Below are 24,974 nucleotides of genomic sequence, written 5' to 3' on the forward strand. Positions count from 1 at the left end.
TTCTCTTAGCTTTTGCTTGTCTGTAAAGCTTTTGATTTCTCCATCGAATCTGATGATATCCTTGCCGGGCAGAGTAATCTTGGTTGTAGATTCTTCCCTTTCATCACTTTAAGTATATCATGACACTCCCTTCTGGCTTGTAGAGTTTCTGCTGAGAAATCAGGTGTTAACCTTATGGGAGTTCCTCTGTATGTTATTTGTCGTTTTTCCCTTGCTGCTTTCAATAATTCTTCTTTGTCTTTTTCTTGGCATGTTTCTCATTGGGTTTATCCTGTATGGGACTCTCTGCATTTCCTGGACTTGGGTGGCTATTTCCTTTCCCATGTTAGGGAATTTTTTTTTTCTGCTTTAAAATATACTCTTTATACTCTTTTTTTTCAATTATAAAAATAATACATTATCTAAACAGATAGCTTAGGAAGCACAAAAATCCACCCAGGTAAACGACAACAAAAGCCCCTCCATCCCACCGGCCCGAGATAAGCGCTGCTGGTGTCTGTGACGAAGGCGCACCTGAGGCCGTGCACCGTGTACAGATGATGCCTTTTAAGTCCGGGCAGAAGACAGAAGAACTCACACTAGAAGGAAGCTGCATGCAGTAAGGCTCCAAAGTTTCTGCACGTAGAATGGTGGCCTTAAAGTCTCCTCCCCTTGACCATTTTTGATGCTGCAGAGCCCCACCCACCTGGGGACACAGGAAGAGCTCGTCCCGGCTTCCTGGGGACAAGGCTGGCCTCTGCTCCTCTCAGCCAGACGCCCATGTCCATGGTGACATGAGATGCCCCAGGGCTCCACGGGGCATAGCGAGGACCTGCGGGTAGGGACCCCGAGACTGTGGGTGCGACTGTGCATTCCAGAGCGGGCACCAGGAGACAGGGCTGGAGTCCCAGTTCTGCCGCCCACTGCCCTTGGACCAGGCAGTCTCTTGGGCCTCAGTTTCCTTGTCTATAAAATGGGAATAACGCCTACCTCATGGGCTCCTGAAGGGACTAAATAAAACATGAGAAGCAGGTCACAGCACTGGTACATCTCAAGGGTCAATAAATGTCCAGTACCCATCACTCCTTCCCATTAACCTGCTTTGTGTCAACCCTGTGGCTCTCATTTTTTAAAAAACCGTCCCTCTGAGCGCTGACCAAAGCCCGGGGGGGTAAAGGCAAGGTTTATCATATCCAGAGCCAACCCAAGTCTAGATCCAGCCAGGCCTGCCAGATGACGAGAACCCGTGAGCCTGGGGCCTGGACCCTGGACCAGAGAAGAGCAGCCCGGTGAGGACTCTGCCAGGGCCACGTTCATGCTGCAGAGCAGACAGGGCCCAACAAAGGACGGGCCTATGCGGAGGGGCCCCGTGGGGGGCATCGAGGCCACCCGGCAGACCTCGGGGGAAGGAAGCCCTTTCAGCGGCCAAGCTGGAACCCTCCCTGCAAAACAATGAATCCCCCATCATTGTTTTGCCCTTAATCACATTTTTAAACACTTAACATATGAACATCTGTTCCCTGACGTTTCATCTTTGTGCGTCTGTCATCCTCAAGATGAAAGTCTGGAACCTTCTGCACTAATTTTAAAGTCGGGCTGGATGTTTAGTAATGAACAAAGCTGCTTAAATTTCCCTCTAATTCTGTCTAAGTCTTCATGAAGTTTATCATAAGTAGGGTCATCATAAGGGAATTTCTGAATCATTCCAATCAACGATTCTAAGACCTTCATCTCTTTGCTGTCTTTCTCAGTGGCCCAGCCGTTTAGGAGACATCTCCACGCAAAAGCAAAACCTTGGTAGCACCCGATCTCAGATCCGATTTTAGCTCCATGTAACATGCCATACTGTCTTCCTTCAATCATACCCAAAATACTTCCTTCTTCATAGCCTTCCTGATAACCTTCCCCATGAAACTGGGCTTTCCATCACATCTCAGGAGACTAGCAAGGAGAAACGTCATCAGATGATCACAAAATGTACCGTGACTGTGGCTCTAACTTTGAAGGCCCAGCTGTGTAATTGGCACCATCATAACCTCTCATCCGCCATCACGATGGCGTCGAACACGTCCTGACTCCCGGCCATGGTGGCAGCCAGCCCACCCCCAACCCCCACCCCCTCAAGCTCCGGCGCCACGCACTGCGGCCGCAGACCCACGAGCCTCGGGCACGGACGCCGGGAAGTTTTTGACTATAATCTCTTCAAGTATTTTCTCCGGTCCTTTCTCTCTCTCTTGTCCTTTTGGGACCCCTATAATGCGAATGTTGTTGCGTTTAATGTTGTCCCAGAGGTCTCTTAGGCTGTCTTCATTTCTTTTCATTCTTTTTTCTTTATTTTCTTCCGTGGCAGTGAATTCCACCATTCTGTCTTCCAGGTCACTTATCCATTCTTCTGCCTCAGTTATTCTGCTATTGATTCCTTCTAGTGTAGTTTTCATTTCCGTTACTGTAATGTTCATCTCTGTTTGTTTGTCCTTTAATTCTTCTAGGTCTTTGTTAAACATTTCTTGCATCTTCTTGATCTTTGCCTCCATTCTTTTTCCGAGGTCCTGGATCATCTTCCCTATCATTATTCTGAATTCTTTTTCTGGAAGGTTGCCTATCTCCACTTCATTCAGTTGCTTTTCTGGGGTTTTATCTTGTTCCTTCATCTGGTACATAGCCCTCAGCCTTTTCATCTTGTCTGTCTTTCCGTGAATGTGGTTTCTGTCCCACAGGCTGCAGGACTGTAGTTCTTCTTGCTTCTGCTGTCTGCCCTCTGGTAGATGAGGCTATCCTCCTGGCCATTTTTTCACTGTAAATTTATCAGCCCTCTGTGATTCTAGTTACTGTAGACCAGGACTTGAACCTCAACTTAGCCAGCTAATGGTGCTGATCCATTTAGGGGGTCACCTCTGGGAACACAGGAAAAAAATCAACAATCTGGGCTTGCAACATTCCTCACACTGCGGAGAACAGGGACCCTAAAAGGTTGTTGTGATGCTGTGGCCATAAATGTCTGCTCTTTCTTCCTAAATATAACAAAACAAACTAGTATTCCATTTTATTTATTTATTTTAGTATTTATTTATTTTAATGTTCATTTATTTATTTATTTCGGCTGCACCAGGTCTTAGTTGCGGCACGCAGGATCTTTAGTTGCGGCATGCGGACTCTTAGTTGCGGCATGCGGACTCTTAGCTAAGGCATGCATGAGGGATCTAGTTCCCTGACCAGGGATTGAACCGGGGCCCCCTGCATTGGGAGCGCGGAGGCTTACCCACTGGACCAGCAGGGAAGTCCCCTACAAACTAGTATTTTAAAATGTTATGTCAATCTAACAAAGGTAAGATAAACCTACAGTTGAGGATAGTGACAGATTAGTTTGTACAAATGAACTTGAGCAATGGAATGGCATATCCTGGGAGGCTGCAGGGTGTAGCTGAGACAACACTGGCTCTGGTATCGGAACCGGGATTTCCATCCTCGGTTCTGAGCAGCTGTGTGATCTTACGAAAATAATATCCTCTTCACCTCTGTGCTCACGGACCCCAGGGGTGGCTCTCAGGCACCCTGCCCACATTCCAAGAATTCCCCAAGAATATCAGGCCTATTTTGCCACAACTCCAAGTTCCCCAGCCCTGTGTGAGCTCCAATCAGGCAAGTTTAAAATCCCTGCCGTTCTGTGCCTCCTCCTCCCAGGCCTGCCAGCCTCCTGCCTGCCTCTTCATCCCTATTCCCTCTGTACGCACGATGGAGACCTGTTTAGCCACCTGGAAAATACCCTTGGACACCTCTTCACCTCTGACTCTGGACCCACCTCCCTCACAAAGCCTTCCTGGGACCCCAACCCACTCCAACTGCACCCTTAACCCAACACTTGGCTCTGTGAGACCAAATGTGCCCAGAGTTGCTTAGGTCTGAGACTCCCGTAATTTTGCTCTCTGTTTAACGGGGTGCCCTGTAATTAAAGTATATAACCAAAAATTGACAAAATATTCTAGATCTCTAGAACTTACTTATCTTGGGTACCTGACACGTTGTACTCTTTGACCATCACCTCCCCATTTCCCCCTCCCCAGCCCCTGGCAACCACCCTTCTACTCTCTTCTATGGGTTTGGCTGTTTTAGATTCCTCACATAAGTGGTACTAGGTAGTATCTGTCCTTCTGTGTCTGGCTTACTTCACTTAGCACAACGTCCTACGTGTTCATCCATGTTGTTGCAAATGGCAGGATTTCCTTCTTTCTTTAAAGGCTGAATAATATCCCATTTTGTGTATATACCACATTTTATTTTTTTAATGTATTTTTGGCTGTGTCGGGTCTTCGTTGCTGCACGCGGGCTTTTCTCTAGTTGTGTAGGTGGGGGCTGCTCTTCATTGCAGTGCATGGGCTTCTCACTGCGGTGGCTTATCTTGTCGTGGAGCACAGGCTCTAGGTGCACGGGCTTCAGTAGTTGTGGCACGTGGGCTCAGTAGTTGTGGCTCGTGGGGCTCTAGGGCACAGGCTCAGTAGTTGTGGTGCACGGGCTTAGTGGTTCCGTGGCATGTGGGACCTTCCCGGACCAGGGCTCAAACCCGTGTCCCCTGCATTGGCAGGCGGATTCTTAACCACTGTGCCACCAGGGAAGTCCCTATATACCACATTTTCTTCAGCCATTCATCAGGGAACGCACAATCTGGTTGCTTCCATGTTTTGGCTATTGTTAACAATGCTGCAATGAACAGAGAATACAGACACCTCTTTGAGATCCTGATTTCAATTCCTTTGTGTATATACACAGAAGTGGGATTGCTGGATCATCTGGTAGCTCTATTTCTAATTTTTTGCCTGCCTTTGGTGTCAGGATAATGCTAACTTCATAAAATGAGTTTGGAAGTGTTCTTTCTTCCATTTCTGGAAGGGTATAAAAAGGATTGGTATTAATTTTTCTTTAAATGTTTGGTAGACTTGCCTGTGAAGACCCAGCCTTGAGTTCTTCTTTGTTGAGAGGTGTTTGGTTACTGAGTCAATCTTCTTATTTATTATTCGTCTGTTCAAGCTTCCAATTTCTTCTTGGTTCTGTCTTGGTAGGTTGTATGTTTCTAAGGATTTATCCACCTCTTCTAGGGTGTCCAATTTATTGGTATGTAATTGTTCATAATAGTTTCTAATAAGTTTTCATGTAAGTCCAGGAATCGGGGAAACAGAATGTTCTTTGCCAAATGACATGTCACAGTCTCTCCCTGCAGCACTCCTGAGTCAATTCTGGATCCACGCAGATGGAAGAGCTTCCCACCACGTGGCCTCTTGTTCCCTTCCTCCAATGTTCTGGGCCCCTCTCTACCTCGGCCACTGCTCTGGCCAGACTCTATGTGGACAAGCAGCCTCAGCATTGCCTGGAAACTTGTTAGAGAGGCCAATTCTCAGGTCCCACCCAGACGTACTGAGTTAGATACTGGGCTGGGGCCCAGCACTCTGTCTTAACAAGCCCTTCAGGGGCTGGTCAAGTGTGAGATGCACACTCCAGAGTGAGAACTGCTGCTCTAGATCTCGTTACAACCAACAAGTCATACACGCCACTGCTTGACTTCCATGTCCTCCAGCTTATTTGGCAGGCCTCTGCCACCGCTGGAACCTCCATTACTGGACCAGCTCACCGCCTCACTGTTACTGTTCCGTTGCACACAGACCAAACCCTGCCAACTCACCTGGCATAATCTCCGCCCCAGTAAATGCAACTGCCCCTGCTTCACCCTTGTGGCTGAGTCTGGCTAGGGAACAACACAGTACATGCTGACCGGTCTCCATAGGAACGAACGAGCCCTCCCTTCAAGCGGGCTCTGCACAGCCCATCCACCCTCCCTGTCTCTGAGACAACATTTCACAGACTCCCCTTTCTCCTCGAGTGTCCAACACCCCTTGCCCACCCTCACTCAGTCTAATCGACTGAGAAAACAGAAGCAAGTACTGAAGTTCTTCATTCTTCCACCAGCCAACTTGGGAACCTCTCTGCATGTGGCGCAGAGATTTGGCCTTTCCTATTCCTGCCATGTGTCAACTGGTACCCATCTTTCTCTCCTACAGACGTACATCATGATCACCATCAACATCTCTTTCTCCTGTGTCATCAGTGTCTGCTCACTACTGTATCGCTCCCATCTGCACCAACCCATGCCTGGCACCTCTGCCCCACTGTCTGCTTGCACTGCTCCCTTACAAAGCCAACCCATCAGGAGAGTCTTCCAGGCTCACTCTGTCCATTTCCACATGAGCCCACTCCAGTCAACCTTCTATCCCCCTCACTCCAGCAAAACTGCTCCAACTGAGGTCACAGATGACCACCATGCTGCAAAATTCAAGGTCAGTTCTCAGGCTTCATCCCATTTGATCTCTCAGCAACCACTGACAGGGTGACCAATGCAGTCTTCGGAGAAACTGTGTCACTTGGGGCATTGCACTCTGTGTTACTTCTCACCCTCCTCTGTGGACCCCCTCCTCTTCCCAACCTCTAAATGCTACAAAGCCACAAGGCTCAGCGTCAGCCCCCCTCTCCACCCACTCACACCTTAGGTGATTTCATCAGGTCAGGGACGGCTCAGGGAAAAAGCATGCCCTGCGGACTCCCAGCTCCAGCCTTACCCTGGAACACAAACTCACATATCCAAACGACCATGTGAGCTCCTCACATAGCTCTCACTGAGGCATCTTCAATTTCACTCATCTCTGCCTTCCCTCTGCTCAAACCTGCTCCCCTCTAGTCCTTCCCTTCTCGGTAAAAGGTGCCACCATCCTTTCAGCTAATGGCCTGGGCCCCAAACTTTGCAATCTCCTTTGACTCCTCTCATTTTCTCATAGCCACAACCTACCAGCTCTATTTTCAAACAGTATCCCCGATCCAGGCACCACCTTGACATGTCCCCTGCCAACTCCCTAATCAAGTGACTGCTTTCTCTAGCTTGATCTACTGCAGCAGTTTCCTAACTGATCTCCCTTTTCCCATTCCTGCCCCTCTACATTCGCTCCTTCACCTAGCAGTCAGAGGGATCCTTTGAAAAGCATGAGTCAGACCCTGTCTCTCCACGACCCAAACCATCCAGTAGGTTCCAACTGCGTTCAGAATAAAACCCAAAGTCTCTCTGTGTCCTGAAAGGCCTGCATGATCCAGTTCTTAGCCATCCTTTAGACTTTATCTCCTACCACTCACCCCTCACTCATGTCATTCCAGCCACGCGAGCTAAACTATTCCATGCTGCTGCCCCAGGGCCTATGCACTTGTTGGCTGTCTGCTGGGAATAGTCTTTCCCCAGAAGAATGCTTTTGTTTCCCTCAAAGTATTAAGCACATAGTACTCCTTTTGACTTGGGAGCCCATTCAGCTCCCAGTTCTGCACAGCCTTTGAGATGGAGCACATTCATACAGAGATAAAGCCTTCTCCACACTCTCTGCACCCAAAAAGGCTCCCCAGCTCTGGATGACGTTCTCAGCAACACCACCTGTCTTCCTTACCTTAAAGCAATAGTCATGGCAGCAAAGGCCGAGATGTTCCAAGGTAATCTTTGGACAGTCTCCGATCTCCTGGTTGCAGTAAGTACAGACCCCTCCACTTGTTCTGGGAAATGAAAAACAAGAATCCGCGGTCAGGCTGGTACGCAGACTATTGCTGTGACGCAGCCAGGTCCTGTGGTCTGACGTAGCCAGGCTTAGGCTGCTGCCAGGATTCCCAGCCTGCCATCTTTTCCTGTGCTGTGAACTGGCCACATAGCCTTGGGCCAGACTGGACCGCAGCCCACTGTAGACCGTCACACTGTTTCCAGAAACCAGTCCTGTGTCTTCACGCTACTCTCTATCGTACGTTTGGACACCACGATCTGATGCTTATTCCAGGCAGCTTGCTTGCCTCTGTCCCTCTGCCTAGCATATCTGCTTGGGGGGCTGTTCCCACCTAGAATAGGAAGACATACGTCTTCTCCTACAGGAGACACGTCTCTGTATGCTCCACCTGGCCCCTTGTCTTGATGGCCCTTCTCTTCATGCCTGGGAGCACTGAGTCCTACCTGGAGTACCACAGAGGCAGCATGGGTCCAAGGACTATCACAAAATCAGTGTGGCTGTAGAGCCTGCTGGGACCTCATACTGAAGTCCTAGACACCGACTTGTAGATTGAGTATCTCCCCAGTTCCAGGATCCCTGCCTTTGTTCCTCAAGTCACCCCCTGGTTTTCCTCCTCAGACAGAACCTGTCAAAAGTCCCTGCCTGCCTTGCTGCTGGTCCAGGGCTCGGGCTCTTGACAGTGTTGCCCTCGTCACAGCCCTGTTCCTCCCTCCTATTTTGCGACCACCAGTCCCAGCCCACAGTTAGTCAGATGGCAGAGTGGAAACACCCCTTACCTGGGAGTACTCAGGGCCCTGGGGTTTAGCCCTAGCTCTGCCACTAACTCACTGTTTTTGCCCTTTGGTCTTAGCTGGATTCAAAGGCTTTCATTGCCACAAGTGTGACAGCCTGATGAGGGAAGCAGTGCCCTATGCTGTGGTGTGACACATCCCATCTGGAAATGGACCAGAAGTAGCAAAGCGGCAGACAAAAGCAAATGGACTTTCAGCGTGTAAATCTCCCTCACCTGCTTCTCCTTCTGGAGACCTGTGAGCTCCCTGGTAACACAGCAGACTTACCTCTCAGAGTATGGAGTACTGTCATGTGGGAGTGTCTTCTCCATGTTGTGTGAGTCCTCAATGCTGCTGACGCTGCAGGGAGTGTGATGGGAGAGAGGAGAGCAGTCATGAGTGGAGAATGCTTTTCTGATTAACACATGACTCTGCATGACCAGCCATCATCTGTTATGCCAAATGAACTTGGTGCCAACGAGGCATAATTCTCTGGGGGCAAAGAAGACCTGCTGTGGTGAGGAGATGAGAAGGGGGTGGCTAGGGTTCTGGAGAACTGTCAGTTTCACGGACCAGTGGGAAAGGACCATGGCTTTTCTCCCCACATACGGCCCTCGGTTATAATGTGACAATCGCCAGGGGCCCACTCACTGCAGGAATCAACTAAGAATGGGAACAAAAAAAACAAGGAAACATTCCAACATAATACTGTGCTGGGTTACACAGTGGAATTAGGGGTGATTTTTAATTTGTTTTTTTCCTTTTCGCATCTTCATTTTTCAATAATATGACTTTTTATAATAAAAAATAATGATCAAAAAAACTATTTCCAGGGAAGGGCAACTAGCTACAAGCTCTGGGATATGGCTTAGTGAAGCTGTCATGCTAACAGGAGCTGTGTGATGACCTTCTGAGGTTAAGTGACCTGCCTAAGGTCATGCTTGGAGTAAGGGGTGAGCCAGAATTTCAGCCCAGCTTCTGATTTCTTTTGAGATTTAAGCTTACCTCTAAGCCTCCTGGAAGGTAAAGCAAAAGGCAAAAACACGCTGGACTACACAACTCTAAGTGCCCCATTAAACAAAATACTGGTGGGACTGGAAGAAGAAAAACCAGGAGATGGACAGAGTTCATAGGGGCAAACGCTAGATGGCGCCACAGCAAGGGGACTTCCCTGGCGGTCCAGTGGTTAAGACTCCGAGCTTCCACTGCAGGGGGCACAGGTTCGATCCTTGGCTAGGGAACTAATAAGATCCCACATGCTGCGTGGCATGTCAAAAAAAAACCCCCAAACAAACAAACAAAAACAAAAAACCACCTCCCTGAAAAAAGCTACAGAGACAGAAAATAGTGGTGGCCAGGGGCTGTGGCTTGTGGTGCTGGGGGCGCTGCTAATGGGTCTGGGGTTCCCTTTTTGTGTGATAAAAACGTCCTGGAATTGGATGGTGGTGATGATTGCACAACATTGTAAATATACCAAAAACCACTGGACTGTACACTTTAAAGAGTGAATTTTATGATATATTAATTATATCTCAATAAAGCTACTAGGAAAAATCACTCTAAGGAGTTACAAGTGAAGAAGCTGAGGCTCATAAAGGTTGAGTGTCTTCTCCAAAATGACCCAACAAATGGGGGCTGAACAGACACTTGAATTTGACCCTACGCCCATGATCATCATTCCGCAGCAGCAGTGAAAGCTGGTCTGGAGTCCCCAGAGGCCCAATCCTGAAATAAGGCCAGGATGCACCTCTCTGTTACTAAAATCCTCGCCCTAGCAGTGGGGTGATGGACGTGTCATAAAAAAAAAATCCCAGGAATACACTGTCTCAGTGTGGGTTAGTTTTCAGCTGAGGTGGCATCCGGAAGCAAGCCATGTGTGTTCAGATGAGGCAACCTGGCATGCTGGAAGGAGCGTGCGAGCTGAAGAGAGGAGCCCTGAGTTCTGGAACAGCATGGAATTAACTAGATGGTTCTTAGGGGCCTCACCAGCTCTGTCATGAGTGATGCTCTCAGGATTTCACAAAAGAAAGCCTGTAGTCTACCGAGAAACAAATACAGGCAGAAACGGCTGCTGCTGGAGGTGGAGTGTAGGATGAGTTAATGACAAAAGGGGAGTGCAAAGGCACCGAGTCAGGCAGAACGTCTGGAAACGCATAAATCTTGTCCGTGAGCAATTAAATCATCTACCTATTCAATAAATGATTACACAGAAGGTACTCTGGGTGAAGTACTTAATGAGGTACTGGGGATGCAGGAATGAGGACAGCACAGGGCCTGGCAGGAGAAGGCCGTGACATGGAAAGATCTGGGACTTCTCACCTGCTGTAGAATGAAGACAGTGGCTTCCCGGAAGATACCTCACCAGCATTCACGTACTCCTTCATAAAGAGAATCCCTTTGCTGTAGAAAAAAACCACAGCAGAACTGAAAGAGGTATACTGGAAGATTCCAGGGGACTGGGCCTGACCCAAAGCAGGGGTCCAGGACAGGAAGGACCCCCATTTTGTTTGAAGGAAGTGCAGGAGCTCATGGGAATGCCTGGGCGCAGAGGCGCTGGTGCTGTAGCCCCCGGCGGGCAGCAGAAGCAGGGAACAGGAGCTGCTAGGCTGCTGAGCCCACTGTGGACTCGGGCTGAACTCAAAGCCCATGACTACAGCCTGCTGTGTGTGGATGTGAGAGCGCTAGAAAGACGCTCCCCGCAGCCAGTGGTGGGACGCTACCCTCCTGAGACCTCAGTCCAGTGGACTTTCCATTCTCCTCTCTGACCTCATTTTGTTTCCCTTCTGCCTGGGACCGAGATCACCTCTAAGCCTCATCTTACACTGTCAAATCTCCAGCAGCAGTCCAACCTCTCCCTTCCCACTCTTGGAGCTCCAGGGTGAGCTCAGGAAGTTGCCTCACCCTGGACAAGCCCTTGGCAACTTTGGGAACAAGGTCTACCTCTCGATGGCCTCACCATGACACCAAATTTGGCCCCATTTTCATGCTCTGCACTCCAGCCTGCTGGCTTGATGGCAGTAGGCGCTCCTCTGATCTCTCCTACACACACACACACACACACACACACACACACACACACACACACACAGTTCACTCAGCCTCCTTGTAATGGCTCCCTTCCTGCACTCTAAGATGGCAGGTGAGGACAGAAGCTCAGGTGAGGCAGTGGTTATGCGCCTCTTCTCACAACAGATAACGTGAGAGAGACAGACATAGGCCCTGACCTCAAAGGGATTTCTTTGGACTTCACAAGCATGTTCCCCAAGAAACATTAGCAAGGTCCAAAGGATGGCAGAGCCCTAGGAAGTGCTACCTCAGCTTCTCATTGGGAGACTGTTCAGGCCCACACACAGGAGTTTATATTAGGGGAACTTGGGCTACGCTCTGTGGCCCCTCGACCAATGGGCTGCTGAGAATCGGAGTAGGTACTAGAGCTAATATCAGGGAAGTAACGTGGGACAAAAGCCGAGTCCTTTAGCTCCAGGGAGGAAATAGCCCACAGAACATCTCCCAGATTGTCCCTTCTTACCTGGTTGAGTTAGACTCCAATTCACTTGGGGAGCCTGGCACGTAAACCTGAGGCTGCTCAGAGGTGGCAGTGACAGTAACAGTGACCATACAGCTTGAGGGGTTCCTCGCCCTGAAAGAAGTGGAGGGAGCAGCAAGGGTGTCGACACTGAGAGCTGGTGCCTTCCAGGGTCCAGCAGGGTTATCAGGGGCTAATGCCGAGACTGCCACTTCAAAGAGTTTAAAAGAACACTGACGCTTTTTAAACAACCCTTGAAAATCACTCAGCTGTTTGTTCCTTGAGGCTCCTGAGATCAATGGGTAGAAGTACTCATTTTATAGATGAGAAAACCCAGGCTATGTGACCCAGGTTACATTGTAAGTTGGTGGCAAAACCCCAGCCTTCCAGTGTGTGCCCAGAACTATCCCTGCAGCCAAGGGCCTTGGCCCATGACTCACTTGGTTACAGCAGAGCTATGGGGCTAGCAAGGGCTTGACAGACACAGCCCCGCTCACCTCCTCAGTGGGTGGGGCAGCCCCTTCCTGGAATGAGCTCCCTGCCCCCAACCTCCAGTGAAGTTTCTGGAGAGCACAAGGCTGAGGGAGGGTAGAGAACAATCATGACAGCACCTGCCCAGCTTCCCAGCCTCATCTTCCCAGACCACGTCGCGCGGACCTTTGCACGTGACACTACTTTGTCCTCGGGGAAGCCACTCCCAGAGTGCCTGCCCTGTCACCCCAGGCTGGGTGAGGTACCCTGCCTCAATGTGCCCAGTCACCCTGTGCCTAGTCCTATGTCACTCTAGGACACAGGAATGCACCATGCAGACTGAAGGAGGTGGACGGGCTGGGAGGGGAGGCCCAATGGGAACGTGGAGAGACAGACGGGGGATAAAGTACAGGACCAGACAGTCAGAAGACGACTGAGTACAAGGGGAAGGAAACAGCATCCACTTCTGACTGAACAGCTATAGCAAGTGTCTGGAATCCTCTGACGCATACACAGCATGATAGTCGAGGGGACAGAAGAGCTGAGGGGGCAAGGAGGCCTGAAGCACAAGGAGAAGCCGGCTTATCAAAACTGGAGGGGCAGCGGATGGGCTTCCCTGGTGGCGCAGTGGTTGAGAGGCCGCCTGCCGATGCAGGGGGCGCGGGTTCGTGCCCCGGTCCGGGAGGATCCCACATGCCGCGGAGCGGCTGGGCCCGTGAGCCATGGCCGCTGAGCCTGCGCGTCCGGAGCCTGTGCTCCGCAACGGGAGAGGCCACAACAGTGAGAGGCCCGCGTACCGCAAAAAAATAAAATAAAAAGAAAAAAAAATGGAGAGGCAGCGGATATAGCACAGTGATTAGCAATACAGGCTCTAGGCTGACTGCCGGGGTTCTAATCCCTGTTAGGCCACTGCCTGGCTGGGTGACTACTGGCCAGCTATTCAACGTCCCTCCGCCTCAGCCTCCCAACCATAGAACAGATATAATAACAGCACCTCTCTCATAGGGTTGGTGTGAGAACTAAATGAGTGAGGACACATAAGGCATGAGAAGGAGGCCTGCACGTTCTCAGCTCGCAGCAAATACTAATGGTTCCTTCCGTGGTGTTACTGCTGTGGTATTTGTCTGCTTCCTGAGGGCGTGCTTGGGGGCCTGGCCATCGTGTTCAGTGTGTGTATGGCCGCTACCTACAACTGGTTCATACGAAGTACTTGTATATCGTCTCTGGGTTATTCCCAAACTCATGACCACTTTGGGCAAAGATCTCCGTAGAGCTAAGAGAACACTGAAATGGTACCATACAAGGCACAGCTTAGAAATCCTCCAGCCCCACGAACGGCAAAGCACCCCGTATCCTTCTGCCAAGCCAGGTCTTCACGCTCCTTGTGGCTACCAGATAGCAGGGTTCTCTGGGCGCCTTCTCTCTGGCAGGTTTGGTGTAACAGATTTGGTGCTGTCAGCCTCCCATGGGCTCCTAGCCCATCACACCTGCAGAAGGTAGCTGGCATGCCTAGCGTGTTAGGGTTTGCTCTGGCCTACGGGCCCTGACAAAAGTCAGGTTCAGGCAGCTAGGAGTCCAGCACAGAGTGGCCCTTACCTGCTGGCCTGGTTGTCCACTTCCAGGTGCTGGTCAGGATTCCTGGGGCTGCTCTGCTGCTCGGGGCTGCTGGGATCTGCCGGCTTATGGGTGGGTGCAGCTGGGTCTCCCCGGTCATCTTGCTGGGCTCCAGGCCTCCCCTGCCAGGCGTCTCCCACCTGGGTGACCACATTCTCCTCCTCAAAATCAGCCGAGGTACTGAGGGAGAATAAGCCCTTGGTTACCGACTACACACCGATATCCCCTCCCGTGGCCATAGCAGGCTCCTCTCCCAGGAGGTGGGGCAGACAGGAGCCCGGCATGGCCCCACCTCGGGGAGAGCTCGTGTCTTCCTCAGGGGGACCCCAGCGCCGCTGCTCCCCTCCCACCAACAACGGCTGTCCCCACGTGTATGACACGAAGCCTGAGCCCAGATGCATTTGTCACCCCCTCAGTCCAGCAAGCGGGGAGCGCCTTCCCTGCTGTCCTTGGCATCAGGCTCTTTGGGAGCTCTTCCTTCCTGGCCTCACATCACAGCTACCCCTGCACATCCCTGCCATCACCATCCCCACCCTGAGGTGCTTTGGAGGGCCTTGTTCTCAGTGCTGCCGCCTTCTCCACGTCCCGTGGGACGGCGCTGCTGCCTGGTGGCCTCAAACACCCAAGATGTCATATGCCCACTGGCCGGGGCCAAGACTCAGTGAGATTATCGAGAACATGATGAGGATCTAGTTCACCATCACCTCGATCCTGGCCCAGCCCGAACTCAACCCTCCTAACAGCATCTTAGGACAAGATCACACCACCAGCCACCTCCAGCCCCGGGGCTCTATTCATGGAAGTGAATCCCCTAGTAGGCAGGCAGGCTCGCTGCCTTCAAGCTGGAATAACAAGGGGAGTGGAGCTCACACCTTTCGGAGGGTACGCTCTCCTCAGATAGTGCCAGCCCCTTACCCCAGAGTGCCCGGACACACCCACCCCACCCTGCCTGGGACATACAGGCTGGAGCTAAAGGCAAACCAAGAAGGCCTTAAGAGTTTGCTTCCCAATTCTGGAAGCCCTGAGCTAGCTTTACCATGGACTTAATCGGAGTCCTGTATCAACCCATATCCCCTACAGAATTACGATAACAGAAGTTATCCTCACCAAGTCTGTGAATAAAGCCAAGATTCTCAGCAAAGAGCAATTTGGATGTCCACTGCGACACATTGGACAAGTGGATGAATAAGGCTCCTTCACCCTAGGCCTCAGAGCAGACTCACTACAATTCTAGGCGGTATAACCCACCTAACCCATAACAAGGAAATCTTAGTAGAACAGTCACAGGAAGTCTTGCTGAGCAGTGTAGCAACCCAGAGGTCTTCCAGGCCCCTAATGAATTGCCTGGAAGTCAATTAGAGATAGGGAAGGTAATACTTGTGGCTGTGACCAGACCAAAGATCCAGAAACCTAACACAGCCACTGACAATTCTGGACACAATCACACTCTCTACATGGAAGAACACAGCCCCTTCGACTCTTGTGCTACCTCCATCACACTCCTCCAATGGTTGACAGTTGTCCGCGGTAAACAAATGTGGTTAAAGTTCACCTGTTCCTGATGCAGAGAGAATAGAAACCTGAAAATCCCAGACTTGCAACACAGAGGAAAACAGCAGATGCTTTAGATGTAAAGTCTAATAACACAAATTTAGTGGGAAGAAGGTGAGCTAATCTATCTTATTAAATGAAGTCAGGCCAATACGGCTGGTAAAGGGGACCAGAGGCCAGCTTTCTGAGTGTCCTTAAATAGTTCTGGCGGAAAGAGACAGTCCTCTGGGACTGCTTTATTTGGTTGTAACTTCTTATAAAAGGAGAATCCAACGTTTATATAGTACTTTGTGCCAGGAAATGTCCTACATGCAAACGCATTTAACCCTCACAACAACCCTGCGTGGTAGGATCCATTACGGCCACTATTCTACAAGTAAGGAAACTGAAGCACATAGATGAGCACGACACCCAAAACCACATAGCAAGTAACTGACAGAGCTTAGGTTTGAGCCCAGGCACAGGAGTCCGTGCTCACTATACTATACCACCTCTTCCTGTACCTGTACCGTGATGAAGCAAACCAAGTTAGACTAGGGTAGACTTCCTCAACTTTGGGACAGCTCCACTGCTCTGCAGGAGGTCCCTGCCCACCCCATTCCCCTCCTTCCCCCACCTCTTAGGAACAAGCCCCTTCCCCACGGAGCCCCAGCGCCCAGAGCAGCATCTCCGCCCGAGGTCCCTCGTGGTTGGAGGGTCGAGCCGCCCTCCCCGCGTGTCCACAGCTCCTGGCCCCGGCCAGCTCTGAAGGCCAGCGCCCAGAGACCACCGACACCAGGGCACCCCGCCAAACAGCCCCCTTGGCTCCTTCCGGGCACCCAGCTCCCTTCCTCTCTCCCGCCTCTGCCGGCACTGCGGCGAGGGTGCACACGTGGTCGGGCGGGGGGGGGGGACTGCTTCAGCCCCAGGGCCGGTGGAACCACCCACGTCCTCCAGGCCATCGGGGGAAGGGCAGGGAGAGCCCAGGGTGCCCGAGACGGGCGGCCCGGCCCAATTGTGATCCTCGCGCGCCATCTAGCGGCAAGCGCGCGCACGACCGCGGGAGAAGCGCCGCCGAGGCCGCTCACGCCCATGGTAGCCATTTCGCTGTGTTGACGGTCCCGTTTCCCGACGCACACCGGACCAAGCTCGCGGCTGCAGGAAATGGCGGCGAGCGCAGGCGCACACTCGCTGAACGCAAACGCGCACCCTCCCGGAGCACGCACGCGCAGGCGCACACAGGACGATCTCACGCTGGTCTAGACCCAAAAGCGTGCAGGCATGCGCGAGTCGAGGACGCACGCACAGACGCACACGTTCTGTGACGGCGCGCGTGCGCAGGCGCACACTTCTGTGCCGGTGCGCGTGCACAGGCGTACAGTGTGTGCCGGCGCGCGTGGACAATCACATTGCGTGCTGGCGCGCGTGCGGTGCGTGCCGGCGCTCGTGCGCAGGCGCTCACATTGCGTGCTGGCGCGCGTGCGCAGGCGCACACGTGCGTGCCGGCGCGCGTGCTCAGGCGTACAAGTTCGTGCAGGCGCTCGTGCGCAAGCGCACACGTTCTGTGCCGCCTGCGCAGTTCCATGCAGAGCAGGTGGGGACTCTGTCCACCTTTTTTTCTTCCCATTTCAGAATCTCCTGGCCTCCCATGACATCGTGACAGCTCTAGGACAGAGTTTGTCAGCCTCACCATTATTGACATTTTGGACTCGATAACTGTGGTGGGAGCTGTCCTCTGCACTGTAGGACGCTGGGCAGCATCCCTGGTCTCCACCCACTATTTGCCAGTAGTACCCTCTTCCCAGTTGTGGCAATCAACAGTGTCTTCAGACATTGCCAAGTGACTCCTGGGGGGTTGGAGGTGGGGGAGATGCCCCTGTTTCAGAACCACTACCCTAGAACAATTGAATCTAAATCTCTCCGTGTGGGTCACAGGATACTTAAAAAAAAAAAAAACCACTTCTCAGGTGATTATCAAGTGCAGCCAGAGTTGTGAAACACTGATCAAGAAAGTTTGTTTTGATTTTGTGAACTTTTAATCAGAGAAAATTAGTTCTAAGCCTGGGCTCTACAGTTAGCCAGATCTGAGCTCTATTCCTAGCTTTGCTCTTCATAGGAGCCCACCGTTTCCTCCACTGTCAAACTGCGTAATAAGAAGCCAGATCCTTCCCCAGGTTTGGGGAATGTTACACGCGATTGTGCAGATGGCATGCTGTACACATTAACCATCTGACAGTTACTGGTTCTGGGTCTTGAGAATAGGCTCCAAAGAACAGAGTTCATAAACTAGCTTTTCAAAGTTTTTCCTGGGGTTTTTCTTAGAACCTCTTCAGTTGCGACTCAGCTCTGCCATTTGGAATCCCTTGACAAGTCAGTTAACATTTCTATGCCTCAGTTTCCCCATCTTATCAATTTCACAGGGTTGCTGGCAAGAGCAAAGCACCTGGCAGAGTGCACTATAGGTGTCAGTTTTTGTTTTCACTCTGTTAATTGTCAGGGCAATTTGAAACAAAAAAGTCACATAATAGGGCCTCATACCTTAGAGATCCATTACCCACCCCACCCCCAGCATCACGGTTTATGTAGGGGTGACAAATGTAAAAACGTAGCTGTAATGTGGTGTGAAATTGCAAACATTCACTCACTTCTTAAACACCTAAATCAGACTGTGTTCCTCTCTGGCTTAAAACTTGAAAGAAGATCCAATCTCCCTCTCATGGCTTTTACCAGGGCACGGTTCCATCTATGGTCCCCCTCACCGGGTAGGCTACTTTATGCTTTGGCATAGCCCCCGCCTACCTTGAGAAACCTCATGTTCCACGCTTAGCTACTTACAGTGCCCAGTAAACAGCAGGTTATTTGGAGTCCTTTGTACATCCCGTACCCTTTGCTTGGAGAACTCCTATTCACCTTTCGAGATTCAGCTCAAAAGTCACCTCTCCCATGAGGCCGTCCTGGGGCCCCCTTCCCCTGTTCCAGTCTGGACCAGGTTTTGCGCCCATTAGCCCTGTCCGATTTGTCTGTGTACTCGTCTCCAGCACAGAGCAGGTGCCTTCCAAGTAGCTGCTGACTGACAGAGTGGTGGACTTCCTGACTATGGAGGACTTCCTGGCAGAGGCCAGAGGTTTCCAGCTGGGGCTTCAGCCCTCGCCACGTTCCTTGGGCCTCACTGGCCTCACCTTCCCAGCCAAAGGCTAATGTACACTTGAGCCGCCCCTCTCCACCGCACGAGCTCAGCACTGTTAGCTGATGCCTTACCCCTTTGGGTCCGTCTCCATGTCCTCCAGGTGTGCCGGGCTGTTGCTCTTCCTGCCAGCCAGGACAGCAGAGGGAGAAGTGGCACCAGAGCTGAAGGAGGAAGCACACAGACCTTCTGAAGCCTCAGACCAAAGGAGACTTGGAGCCCAGGTCTTCCCCTTCCCAGCTGCATTCTCACAGGAAAGGAGGACCTACATCTGGCCGTGACCAGCTTGGAATTCCTGGGGAAGTGTCCTCCTAGTTTGCGGTTCCAGTGTCCTTGCATGACCTACACCTCCCGGGGCTCTGTGGGAATCTAGAACGATCGTTCCTTACTAAATGTTGCACACACCCACAGCAAAATGGCCACTTCCCACTGGTGGATTGGTAGAGGAAATAGGGCAGAAGCCTGCAGCCCGGGAATGCACAACCTCCTCCCATTGCACCTTTGCACCTCCCCAGCCACCTCCACATGCTCCCTGGGGCTGGGCCCTCTGCTGCCGGCTGGCTGTCCGTGGGATTCTTCCCACCGACTTCTCCTAGCAGGGTCTCTTCCCAAGCTACACTTCTCAATGCCCTCTTCTCTGCCTCCTCAGCTTGCGTCCCTCTGGGTAGGTGCTGACTTGTCTGGGTCCCCTGACTTATCACCTGTACCCACTCCTCCACTGCCCCTGGTGGGTGGGTTCGCCTCCCAGCCTTCTCTGTCCTGCAGTGATCACCTGATGTGAAGATGCCATGGAGCTGAGAGGTTCAAGGGGGACCCTGGGGTGCTGGACGTGAGGATGAAGCCTAAGGCTGTCTGGCAATGGGATTGGTCATTGAGCAGTTGCCCCACCCTTACCTGGTGGCTGCTGGTCCAGGCTTATGAGGCTGCGAGTTGGCACTGGGCACCTCCTGATCATCCAGCAGAGGCGTAAAGACAGCAGGTGAGCACAGCCTGTGGAAGGAGGCCAAGCCCGGTCTTGGTTCAGGACTTTGCGTCCTTATGTCTACACCCCCCGAGAGGGTGGCTTCTGTTCCCAACACATGCTGGGCACTAAGGAGTTCCTCAAGTGGTTGCTTGGAGTACGGTACTCACTCACATCCTACAGCTGACTGACACCAGGACAGCGTGGCCTCGTGGTGAAGTGCACACTCCCTGGGGGGGCACATTCCTCTGATTCAAATCACAGCTTTATTAAGCTTCTGGCTATGTGACCTTGGGCACATCAAGTGACCTCTCTGGGCCTCAGTTGGATCATCAGTGAAATGGGGTGACAACTGTGTCTGCCTCACACATTTGCTGAGAAGATTATCACTGGGCCCTGTGGCCATTTGTAGAAGCAGCAACCCTTTGCAGTCCGTCTGTGCCCGTCAACTTGACACAGATTCGGTGGGTGCTGTGTTATGCAGCCTTCCCAGGTATCGGCTGAGCTCCATGTCTCTCTGTGACTCACAGCATGCCGAGCAGTTACCTGTGCGAGCCTGCACCCTCCACTTGAATAGCATGCGTACTAAGAGTTCCTCGTGTTTGTTTCCACACCCACTTACACCAGTTGCACTTGCAACCATAATCACTGAGTTCAATTATTAAGGAAACTCATAAAAATGAATGGAAAAGGAGAGTGGGTATTTTTTTTCATGACAAACAACCTTTTTTTTGCAAAGACCATAAAAGCAAGTCTCTTGAAAATCATTGTCTACAGAAGAGACAATGTAAAAGACTGTTAAAAGTCATAAAAGTCTAGAAGATATTAAGATAATTTTGCAAGTTAATATGAGCTTTGGCTTCATTTTAAGGAAACAATGCAGAAAGCAAAGACTTCATTTTTGCGAGGGGGTAGAGGCAAGAAGGATGTTCTGGCCCAGTCATGTTGGACCGGAGAATGGAGTCAACCTGCAGGACCGTGCTGGCCGGCACCGTGATGCAGGCCGCGGGTGTTGGGCTCTTCCACAGTCCTCCCCACTAGCGGGAGCTCAGAGAACCGAGGCCCCGGCCCCGTGGCGTTTCCCGGCACTGGCTGAGGCTCAGTGGGCAGACGCTGGGGCCTGTCATCCTCTTCCCGTGTTGGCTTGTGCTACCGATTTGGAAGTAGGGCCTTGGGGGTCCAGGCATCAGTTGCAAACTAGTAAAGTTAGTCAGGGCAAGGGGCTCCCGGTGGGCTTGGGCGAGTAGGGGCAGCTGAGAGGGCCAGTTGGGAAAGCGGAGATTCTCTCCTCGGCCAGACTGCTGTAGGGCAGGCGTGCCGGCTGGCAGCGTGCCTTGGTGGCTCTCTGTAGACACCGGCTTCACCATTCCTCCCTGGCCATCTGTTCTGAACCATAAGGGCTCTAGCACAGCTTGCAGCTGAACTATCTGTGCCAACATCTGTACACCTAACCTTTGTCCCCAGGGATAAGTCATGCTTGGTTTGGAACCACTTGGGGACAAGTGGGACCTTGCCACTCCGCATATCACCTGAGAAAATGGCCCCTGACTCTACCCAGGTCCAAGAAGTCAGAGCCCAGCTAGACACGCTTGCCTCCTACTTTGTCTCACTGGGGCCACTGCTTTTCCGCTCACTGAACTTGAGAGCAGAGCTGGCCAGAGGAGGAAGGTGGAGGAGGCTCTGGGGCTTCTGGAAGGGATGACGGACCGCCTTCCAGCTTGCCCTCACAGCTCAGCCAAGAAGCAGGAAGGCAGCGATTCATCCATCATTCCCTCCTTCCCCACGTGTGCATCCTGCCCGCCCAGGCCCGCCCTCGTGCCTACCTGGGAGGAGCTTGAGAGCCAGTGGAAGAGGGTAGGAGAAGGAGCGAGATTGAAGCAGGGGTAAATCTCAGAAGTGGAAAGTCTGGGGACAAAGGATGTGCTGGCGGCGGGAGTGCCGGAGATGGGAGAAGCAGTAGACGGGACTATGGGAAATGACCAGTGCCCCGCCCCCAGCAGCCCAAGCAGCTGTGGCGACTTGACCAGGAACAGGAGAGAATCAACAACTTGGGGCCACGGGCCTCCCTCAGGTAGCTCACCCTCCTCTCCCAGAGCTGATGTCTGCTCCAGCCAAGCCTTCAGGTGTGGAGCCCGTGGCTCCGGATCCCACATTGCCATCGCTTGATCTGTTATGGGAAGAGAAACATTTGCTGGCTGATCGGGTTTCCATTGGATGTAACTCATATGTCCTGAGAGTGGGCACCTTCAGCGGCCACCCTGCACCGCTCCAACTGAAGCCAAGCTGATATCAGCAATATTTCTGCCTTTTTTCCTAACTTGATGGGCTGGGAGCACAAGTGGAGCCAAGAAACAGAGCCCAGGGCTGAGACAGGCTCCCCGAACAATCCTGGGTCCCCTTCCCCCATTCCAGTGCTGGGGCTCCACGGGGCCCAGGGCTGCGCACTAAGAAGACAGTGGCCAGCAGACAAGGCTGTAGGCTCTTATCCATTACTTCCTGTTCAGGAAGTGCCCAACTGTGAGCGACTGGTCACCATCCCCAGGCTCCCCTGGTCTGGCTTGAAGGACAGGTCAGTGGGATGGCTGTGGGGTGGCTGGCGCACAAGCAGCCCCTCTGGACTCAGCATCCCCTGCTATCATTCTGCCTCCTATCCCTGCACCCCCTCCGCGTCTCCCTTCGCCTACAGGCCACCCTGGAAGGCCCTGTTAGATGCTCTGCTGGGGTCCACGAATCCTTTGGTCACTGACTTCCTGAAACCTCCAGCTTGGCGGCCTTGCTGGCCTAGAGTTTTGTCCTCCTCTGCAGCTGGCTCCCTGAGGAATCTTGGCAGGGGCCTGCCCTTCTCCAGGCCTCATGCATTCCTTCATTCATTCTTTCAGCAGATATTCATTGAGGACCTGCACTGCCCCCGACACTGGGGACACAGTGAAGAATGGGACAGTCCTGGTCCCAGCTCCATCCACTGACCTTGGATGGGGGTGCCACATGGGCTCCGTGTCCCTGCACTGAGTTACCTTTCAGAGTCTGCACCAAGGCCCTTGAAGGCCCTTTCACCAGTCAAGTCTCTCTTGGGCTCTCTGGGGTTGGAGGCTTCGTTGTCCTTGGAGCCTGGGGAAGACCTATGGTGGAAAGAAACATAAGTTAACTACCCATCAGCCAACCATACTTAGGTGGGGGCAGCTACCTCATCCCCAAATGCCAGCTTTCTCCAAAGAGCGCAAAGCCTGACATTGCAGGATTGGCTAATTATCAAAATCTACCAACAGCTGCTGTTGACTGAGGGTCAGACCCCATTCTCATGACTCTGAATGCATTAGCTCTCCGCATCAACCCCACAACATGGTCACTGTTCTTATCCATGCCCACTTTCCAGATGAGCAAACTGAGGCACAGAGAGCCTGGAGTGACTTGCCCCGAGTTCCACAAGTAACAAGGGGAAAAGCTGAGATTTGAACCCAAGCAGTCTGACTTCAGAGTTCCAGACTATAATCTTCTATGGTGTAAGACTGATCCTAACTCCTGATTCAACCTCCCTCTATTCTCTCTGAGGTCATCAGGGAGCCTCATGGTGTCAAACCCAACAGAGACACTCCCATCATTCTCACCATTCAGGACCACTGACCCAGTGGGCCACTCCCGCCTTCTGTCCCCCATCCGTCCATCATGACTCTGTGTCACTGGCTTAAATGGTGTTCCTGGCACCCCTCTCCATCTGCATGCTCTGCCACCTACCTTGGTCACCTCCTCTGCTCCCATGGCGTCAACTGTCATTCTTCAGCCAATGACGTCTGCCTGTTCCCACCTCTCCTCTGTGCTCCGACCCGTACCCTCACTGCTTCCGGGACTGGCCCTCAGGCACCTCACCCTCAACATGGCCAGAACTGACCACCCTCACCAGCTGCCCTCAGGGGAATGACCAGGCAGCTGCCACCTCCACGATACTATCTGTGCTCAGTTTGCCGGCTCCTCTCTCCTCGAGTCCCTTGACTTTGTACCCCATGTAAATATCGACGTTGAACCCCATTATTTCTGCTCTCATCCCTCTGCACAGAACATGGAAATCTCCTGAGCCCTGATCTCTCTGCCAAAGCTCCACCAGAAACCCTCAAAAGCCTCCTGGTAATTTGCATTTGGATGCCTACAAATAAACTCATCATATAGTCATTTGAAAGCACTAAGTATTTATAGCACCCCTTCCTGCCCCCTCCCCTTAGTTCCCACTACTGTAGTGACTTATGGAGCAAAAAGCGCAGGGAGGGAGTCAGGCAGTGGGGTGGGAGTCATGGATCTGCCTACTCTTGGCCGTGTGGCTTTGAGGAAGTTACTTAAGCATTCATGGTCTCAGTTTCCTCATCTGTAAAATGGGCATAGTGATTGCATCTACATCCTGCATGGGGACACGTGTTAGGCTGTTTGGGACAGGGCAGGGCTTAGTGAATTCTAGCTTTCCCTCTTTCTTCCTTTTCTCCAACATGACTTTCCTGTTGGAAAGTGGGGGAGGGGTGCTCAGAGGATCTCCAAGGGCTGTTATAGCTTTGTCACTCCCAGACAAAATGCCAGAGGCCTTATGGGTTGTGGAGGCCTTATGGGGCGCACAGCACAGACCTTCCTGAGAGACAGCCTGGCTTCCTGCTGCATCTCTCAGGGTCACTTTGCCCCTGTTTCTCAGGGACTGGTCACCTTAGGGAAACCAGTGAAGCAGCTTCCAGTGTTGCCTTATTAAAGACGTTGTCACACTGGGTGATTCTCAATCATTCCAGCAATAAATGCTCCTGCAGTCCTGTTCTGGGCCAGCCAGGCCTTGCGCTCTCCAGGAGCTTGGAGTCCTTGGGGCAGAGCCATCTGTGAGTGGACAACTGTGACTCCGTGTGGAACACTCTCTGGTGGAGGGATGAACACAGCGCTGTGTGAGCTCAGCGCGGAAAGCCCCTCACAGGCGCTGCCTCAGAAAGAAACACAAGCAAAGGAGGTGCTACAAGGGGAGACATCTGAGCTGAGACTGAAAAGTGCAGATGGGAAAGGGCATCCTACAGCCTGCGCAGACGAATGGCGCTGGGGGAGGCTGGTGGGGAGGGCCCAGGGAGGAAGCGTGTACGAGGGGAACCTGGGGAGCGGGTGGATGAGCCCCGCCGGGCAAGGTAGAGAGTTCAGGCTGCGGAGCCTAAAGGGGAGGGGGCATTGCAGGGTTTTTCCCCAGGGACTGGCATAGGACTACTGCTGCCCTTTAGAAATGGCACCCAGGTAGAAATATGAAGGAGATTCTGGGATGGAGCGAGTGATGAAGGAGGCCTGGCCCCAGGGGAAAGGCACTAGGGACAGAAATATCTCTAAAATAGAATGGACAGGACTCAGTGTCCGACTGCGG

General features: G+C 52.2%; 2 protein-coding genes across 2 annotated transcripts in view; both read right to left on the reverse strand.

Annotated features, from left to right (window-relative positions):
• Positions 1 to 24,974, reverse strand: part of ZNF185 (zinc finger protein 185 with LIM domain) — a 57,860-nt gene that overhangs the window by 8,181 nt on the left and 24,705 nt on the right. Inside the window, exons 12-19 of the mRNA XM_060292309.2 lie at positions 22,624 to 22,728; positions 21,690 to 21,776; positions 18,723 to 18,812; positions 13,917 to 14,114; positions 11,853 to 11,963; positions 10,643 to 10,723; positions 8,612 to 8,683; positions 7,449 to 7,551 (exon numbers count right to left, since the gene is read on the reverse strand). Coding sequence (XP_060148292.1) covers positions 7,449 to 7,551; positions 8,612 to 8,683; positions 10,643 to 10,723; positions 11,853 to 11,963; positions 13,917 to 14,114; positions 18,723 to 18,812; positions 21,690 to 21,776; positions 22,624 to 22,728 — 847 coding nt within the window. The remainder of the gene's footprint in view (positions 1 to 7,448; positions 7,552 to 8,611; positions 8,684 to 10,642; positions 10,724 to 11,852; positions 11,964 to 13,916; positions 14,115 to 18,722; positions 18,813 to 21,689; positions 21,777 to 22,623; positions 22,729 to 24,974) is intronic.
• Positions 1,522 to 2,065, reverse strand: LOC132594603 (protein LTO1 homolog). The gene is made up of 2 exons (XM_060293036.1): positions 2,016 to 2,065; positions 1,522 to 1,894 (listed from the first exon to the last, which is right to left on the reverse strand). Exons 1-2 carry the CDS (start codon positions 2,063 to 2,065, stop codon positions 1,531 to 1,533), a joined length of 414 nt encoding a protein of 137 aa, XP_060149019.1. The 3' UTR covers positions 1,522 to 1,530.

Source organism: Globicephala melas, chromosome X (assembly GCF_963455315.2).
Source record: "Globicephala melas chromosome X, mGloMel1.2, whole genome shotgun sequence".
Classification (NCBI taxonomy): domain Eukaryota; kingdom Metazoa; phylum Chordata; class Mammalia; order Artiodactyla; family Delphinidae; genus Globicephala; species Globicephala melas.

Excerpts from the sequence above, each read along its gene's own strand:
- LOC132594603 (XM_060293036.1), bottom strand. The coding sequence starts at position 2,065 with ATGGCCGGGAGTCAGGACGTGTTCGACGCCATCGTGATGGCGGATGAG. Across the intron at positions 1,895-2,015 it reads ATCGTGATGGCGGATGAGAG|GTTTCATGGGGAAGGTTATC; the intron begins GTTATGATGGTG and ends ATGGAAAGCCCA.